At 61.1% G+C, this 6,587-nt stretch overlaps 1 protein-coding gene across 1 annotated transcript; it reads left to right on the top strand.

Moving 5' to 3' along the window:
- Window positions 1-474: 474 nt before the first annotated feature.
- On the top strand, window positions 475-3,064 carry LOC138688796 (T-cell activation Rho GTPase-activating protein-like; the record flags this gene model as incomplete). The annotated part of the gene is made up of 7 exons (XM_069801317.1): window positions 475-684; window positions 914-1,075; window positions 1,160-1,269; window positions 1,421-1,961; window positions 2,117-2,259; window positions 2,716-2,807; window positions 2,897-3,064. Coding segments are annotated over 4 exons (882 nt in total), but the record flags the coding sequence as incomplete, so codon positions are not given.
- Between the last annotated feature and the right edge of the window lie 3,523 nt (window positions 3,065-6,587).

The following is a 6,587-nucleotide window of genomic DNA, read 5'->3' on the forward strand; positions in this document are numbered from 1 at the left end:
GCGCAGCCTGGTTCTTGCAGGCTGGTCCCAAGCAAGGGCCTCCGGCGGTCCCGCCGAGCAGCGGAGGGGGACTTTGCCACGCACCGGGTGAGTTTCGGGGAGAGCGGTAAGCTCCTGCAAGCGCTGGAGCTGTGCTCACTTGTCCCTCGAGTGTCGCCATGCAGGTTGGGCAGCCCGAGGCAGGACGTCACCTCCAGGAGGAAGGACACCCGCTGGGCAGCGGCCGCTGGACGTGGTTCTGCGGGGACACGGAGCCTCTGCTGCTGCCCACGGCTTGGAGGAGGACAGGGCGAGGGCCGGGCCAGGCTCTCCTCTCCTGGTGGCGTGCCGGCTCTCAGGAGCCTCCCAGCTGGAGCTGCTGAGCCGGAGCTCAGCGTTCCAGCTGCTGGCTCCCTGCCCGTCCTGCTGCACCGCTCAGCACCACGCTGCGGGCAGGGCAGGCCCCGGGAGCACTGGCCTGGCGGTCTCCGTTGACGGGCTCTTGCTCTGCTTTCCTTTGCGGCAGGAGGGAGCAGCGGCAGGAGGAGGAAGAGGAGGGGGCTGCCCTGGCCCTTTGCTCAGCGGAGGACCCCGGCCGCTGCCCAGGCGCCAGGGCAGGCGGGCTCCGGCTGCAGCAGGGCGCTCTTTGGCCAGCCCCTGGCAGCCCTCTGCGGGGAGGACGGCTCCCTGCCCCGGCCCATCCAGGTAAGCCAGCCTGGCCGGGGGGTCCCCAGCCCTCCAGATGCTCCCTAGAGGCGGTGGGAGCCCTCCCTCCGGCCGCTCCACAGGGGACACGGGCGTCCCCAGGAGCTCCGGGGATGGCGGCTTGGGCTCTTCGCCCCCAGCAAGGAGCCCGCTCTGGGGCAGTGCTCTGGCCACCGCTGTCGGAAGGCAGCTCCTCAGCCAAGCAACTGTCCTCCTGCCTCTCCTGCAGGAGCTGCTGGCTGTCCTGCGCCGGGAAGGACCGTCGACGGAGGGGATATTCCGCAGAGCCGCCGGCGGGACCGAGCTTCGGGAGCTGCGGGAGGCCCTGGACCGCGACGCCGATGTTGACCTGGGAAGCCAGCCTGCGCTCCTGCTGGCCGCCGTCTTGAAGGTGAGCGCTTCTGACCTGCGGCTGGAGGAGCTCCCGGCCGGCCTGGAAACTTCAAAGGCTCACCCGGAGCCCTTGGCATTGCAGGACTTCCTCCGGAGCATCCCCGACAAGCTGCTCGTCAACAACCTCTACGAGGACTGGATGCAAGCCATGGAGAGGACCGGCAAGGAGGAGAGGCTCTCCGAGCTGAAAGCGTAAGTGCGGGCAGCAGCCCGCCTGTTGAGCAGGAGCCCTGACCGCTGGCTGAGAGCACCTGGAGACGCTGGCTACCCCTGCCTTGGGCAAGCTTTGGGGATGGCTGTGGGCAACATCTGCTCTATTAACGTTGAGTTCCCGGTCCCTCAGGGTGGCCGAGAAGTTGCCTGCGGCCAACCTCCTGCTCCTCAAGCAGCTGCTCTCGCTGCTCCAGCACATCGGCCACAACGCAGCCACCAGCAGGATGACCGCCAGCAACCTGGCCATCTGTCTTGGGCCAAACCTGCTGAGCCCACCCGACGAGGACCTGCTCCCGCTCCAGGCCATGCTGGAGGTGACCGAGAAGGTGCGCTGTGTTGGCAAGCCGGCTGCAGCCTTGCCGGCCCATCAGAGCTTGGCTGCTCAGAGGTCCCTGGCTGCCTCCTCCCTTGAGCAAATGCCGGTGGGGTGGCTGCCCGCAAAGGCAGCCCCACAGCCACAGCCGTCTGTGCAGAGGCAAGGGTCGGGAGTGGGAAAGGCTGCTTGGTACAACTTCAGGCAGCTGGGTTGAGACCAAGGGTTTGATGTGTGCAGGTGAACACGCTGGTGCTGTTCATGATTGAAAATTGCGGCGACATCGTTGGGGAGGAGGTGGCCGGCCGCTCCCGTCCAGCAGCCGGGGAGTCGCCAGCCCCCACGGACGGAGCCACAGGTATGAGGAGGAACTGAGGGCTGTCCCAGGCTGGGGCTCGGGATACCAGAAACCTCAACGTCAAGAAGAAAAGCGGTGTAGGGCTTGGGGTGGGTTTTGCTTTAGGCGTGCCTTACTTCCAAGGCGTCACTGCTGCACATGGTTTTGCTTTCTAGACCTGCATTTGGAAAAGCAAAGTGGCCCTGCAGGCAGAGCAGACCAGGGCCACCAGGCAGAAGCCATTCTGCATGCATCCCCCTCTCTGGACGTCCTCAAAGGAGCTGGGGGAGGCACGGTGGCGGAGTCCAAAACGGCAGAGGTATGTCAGCTCCGCTCCACAAGCACCGTGACAGCGTCTCTCGGGTAGGAGGGTAGTTTCTGAGGAGGCCAAGTAGCTGCTGGGCCTCCTCCGGCCAGCCGATGGCTTGTGCGTTCGGGGTTCCTCCTCCTCCTCCTCCTCCTCCTCCCCCGCGGAATCGTACACTGTGCGGAAAACTGGAAAGGTCCTTTCTCAAATGCATTAGGCATGTGCTTAATCCAACCAAATACCGACAAGAAGACAGCGGGGAGTAGCTGTCAACTTGAGAGGGCTTTTGCTCAGATCCTACTTCATCACAGTTTCATCAAGTCTGTTTTGGGGCGGGCGGACTGTGCAAAATGTGGACGATGCAAAGCAGCATCTTCCCCGGAGAGCTAAGGTGGCAATTTGGCAAGCAGTCCCTTACTACTCCAGGCCGTCCCTTGCCACCCCTTAACTCCAACATTTCTGGTTTAGGCACCTCCAGCTTTGCCTCCAGCCACCCTCAAGAGCACAGCAGAGCCCCTGCCATGCCCGCAGCAACTGGGCAGCCTTTCAGAGGAAAGAAGGTAAAACGAGTCACTTTGGGTTAAAATCAGAACTGTGTCCGCTGGATCGTCGTGGCCTTACCTATCTAAGCACACTGTGGGATGGAAAGGTTTGCAGGCTCTCCCCGGGACAAGGAAAAGAGAGGAAACCGAAGGAGGAAACAGGCCTGGGGAGATGAAAGCTGTGCCGAAAACAAGAGGAGGAAGAGAGAAAACAGATCGGGGCATCGCAGACGGAAAAGATGCAGGAAGGTCCGGCAGGTCGAGAAGCCCAGGTGTGTACCAGGCTCTGCTGCTGCGCAGGGTCTGGCAGGAACCCCGTGGCCGCTCCCCAGGGGCTCCCCATCGAGCCCCGCTGCGTGGCACAGGGGCCCTGTGCATCTCTGCGCGCGCACAGCTCTCTAAGGGCATTCCCCGTGGGGATAAGGCGCCGGAGCCCTCCCCTCGGCAATGCCAGCCATAGCTCGCTCTCTTCTGGGCTATGAGCAATTCCTCGTCAACGGTGTTCCCCAAAGAGAGGGCAACCAAACCCTGCCTCTTCCTGCCGCTGTGCATTCAGCAGCGCTCTCTGACTCTGTCCTTGTAGGTGCCGTTTTCCTGTTACTGGCTGAACCCCTGTGAGTCCTGGGCCCGCCCCCCACCGCAGTTGATGTTCTCAATAAAACGATTTTTCTCTCTTCCGAGCGTGTCCGCCATCGGCTGTTCTGGAGCGGGCAGCTGCTGTTTGGGGATGACCCCTCGGGGAGGAGTTTGGGATCGTGCCTTGTCCCAGCATCCTTGCCGGCGGGCACGAGGGCTGAGTTCAGGTGCTTTAGGAGTGAAAGCAAGGCACAGAGTTGCACAGGAGGGTGGCGGTTGGAAGGGAGCTGTGGAGGTCGTCCAAGCCCTCTGCTCAAGCAGGCTCCCTTAGAGCAGGTTGCCCAGGACCACGTCCTGCTGCGTTTGGGCTATCTCCCTTAGAGCAGGTTGCCCAGGACCACGTCCTGCTGCGTTTGGGCTATCTCCCTTAGAGCAGGTTGCCCAGGACCACGTCCTGCTGCGTTTGGGCTATCTCCCTTAGAGCAGGTTGCCCAGGACCACGTCCTGCTGCGTTTGGGCTATCTCCCTTAGAGCAGGTTGCCCAGGACCACGTCCTGCTGCGTTTGGGCTATCTCCCTTAGAGCAGGTTGCCCAGGACCACGTCCTGCTGCGTTTGGGCTATCTCCCTTAGAGCAGGTTGCCCAGGACCACGTCCTGCTGCGTTTGGGCTATCTCCCTTAGAGCAGGTTGCCCAGGACCACGTCCTGCTGCGTTTGGGCTATCTCCCTTAGAGCAGGTTGCCCAGGACCACGTCCTGCTGCGTTTGGGCTATCTCCCTTAGAGCAGGTTGCCCAGGACCACGTCCTGCTGCGTTTGGGCTATCTCCCTTAGAGCAGGTTGCCCAGGACCACGTCCTGCTGCGTTTGGGCTATCTCGGAGGAGCAGCCCCATGAGCTCCGAGCGAGGGCAAGACGTAGGCAGACGGCCAGGAAGGGCTGAAGGTCCTTATGCAGCCACCGTCACCTGCAGCTTGCTGCTCCCCGCGGCCGTCACCCTTGCACAGCGAGTGCCGGGCAGTTTCTGCAGAATCCCCTCACTCATGGCAACGGTATAAAGCCAACCGCCGTGCTGGGCGGTAGGAATGCGTCAGCTCGCCCCAAAAAGCTTTGGAAGCCGGAATGCTGAGGGTTTTGTGCGCCCATGTGGACATGTGGGAATCAGTCCTCCTGGGAGCAGAGGGTCTGCAGTCGGGGACTCCCCCTCAGGTTGGGGCACTGCCCGAGGTAACTCCTCGAGGGAGAGAGCCCTAAAGCTAAAGACAGACTCCGCTTTGTGGACACCAGCCCAGCGGTGGGAATGTCTCTGGCACACGTGCTGCGCCAGCTTGCAATCCCCAAGAGAGTGGAATTGAGGCAGGTCCAACAGGAAGAAAATCTGCAATTTTTACTGAAAGAGGGGAGCGACCACCAGCACTGAAGAGCCGTACATCTCCTGCCGAAAGCCCCACGGACATGAAATGTGTGGTGAGCTTAGGCAGGAATACTCCTGCCCGTGGAGCAGCACGCTTGGTCATTATGGCTTTATCACACTTGGGTGAAAAGGATTTATCCTTGGCTTTCCCGCAGTGCTGACCGCTGTGGCTGCTGCCTGTTCTTTCCTGCAAAGCTGGCTGCACCCGCCTGTGGGGCCGTCCTTGGGAAGGGCACCAGAGCTGAGAAACCCCCTGGGAGAGGGGCGGGGAGAGGCTCTTCTCCGGAGATTTGCCAGAAACTCTCCCGAGCATCCCTTTCCCAGGCCATGAGATGCTCTGTGTGGCAAGGGAAGGTGCCCGTTGGCCCAACGGATGAGGCCCTGCAGGGCTCCCATCAGGGTCCTTTGACCTTCCCATCTTCCAGCCGCCAGTCCAGGGGCTGGGGGTCTCGTGGAGGTCCCCTGACATATTTATTCCCTAGCCCCAGTCAAGGTGTGGTGGGTTGACCCTGGCTGGATGCCAGGTGCCCACCAAAGCCGTTCTATCACTCCGTCTCTGCTGGAGAGGGGAGAGAAAATATAACAAAGGGCTTGTGGGTCGAGATAAGGACAGGAGAGATCACTCACCAATTACCGTCACGGGCAAAACAGACTCAGCTTGGGGAAAATTAACTCAATTTATTACAAATCGCCCAGAGTAGGGTAATGAGAAATAAAACCAAATCTCAGAACACCTTCCCTCCACCCCTCCCTTCTTCCCGCGCACAGCTTCACTCCCAGATTCTCTACCAACCCTCCCAGCGGCGCAGGGGTCGGGCAATGGGGTTTACAGTCAGTTCATCACACGTTATTTTCTGCCGCTTCATCCTCCTCAGGGTCAGGACTCCTCACACTCTTCCCCTGCTCCAGTGTGGGGTCCCTCCCACGGGAGACAGTCCTCCATGAACTTCTCCGGCGTGGCTCCTTCCCACGGGCTGCAGTTCTTCACGAACTGCTCCAGCGTGGGTCCCTTCCACAGCGTGCAGTCCTTCAGGAGCACGCTGCTCCAGCGTGAGTCCTCCAAGGGGTCACAAGTCCTGCCAGAAAAACTGCTCCAACGTGGGCTCCTCTCTCCACAGATTCGCAGGTCCTGCCAGGAGCCTGCTCCAGCGTGGGCTTCCCACGGGGTCACAGCCTCCTGCGGGAAGCCACCTGCTCCGGCGTGGGGTCCTCCCTGGGCTGCAGGTGGATATCTGCTCCACCGTGGACCTCCCTGGGCTGCAGGCGGACAGCCTGCCTCACCGTGGTCTTCCCCACGGGCTGCAGGGGAATCTCTGCTCCAGCGCCTGGAGCATCTTCTCCCCTCCTTCTGCACTGACCTGGGGGTCTGCAGGGCTGTTTCTCTGACATGTTCTCGCTCCTCTCTCCGGCTGCCATGTCTGTGCCCCCTGCAACTTTTTTTCCTTCTTAAATATGTTATCCCAGAGGCGCTACCATTATCACTGATTGGCTCGGCCTTGGCTGGCAGCGGGTCCGCCGTAGAGCCGGCTGGTGTTGGCCCTGGCAGACATAGGGGAAGCTTCCAGCAGCTTGTCACAGAAGCCACCCCTGTAACGCCCCCGCTACCAAAACCTTGCCACACAAACCCAACATGTGCTCAGAATAAACCTGGGGGGGAGGTTGGCAGGGGCTGCCCTTGCTCAGGGGATGGCTGGGCATCGGTCAGCTGGTGGAGAGCAAGCGCTTTCCTTTGCATCCCTTGTTTTTCACGGGCTTTAGTTTCCCTTCCATTTCTAGGGTTTTTTTTTTAAAAAAATTCCAATTCTTAGTTTA

Source organism: Haliaeetus albicilla, chromosome 13 (genome assembly GCF_947461875.1).
Source record: "Haliaeetus albicilla chromosome 13, bHalAlb1.1, whole genome shotgun sequence".
Lineage (NCBI taxonomy): Eukaryota > Metazoa > Chordata > Aves > Accipitriformes > Accipitridae > Haliaeetus > Haliaeetus albicilla.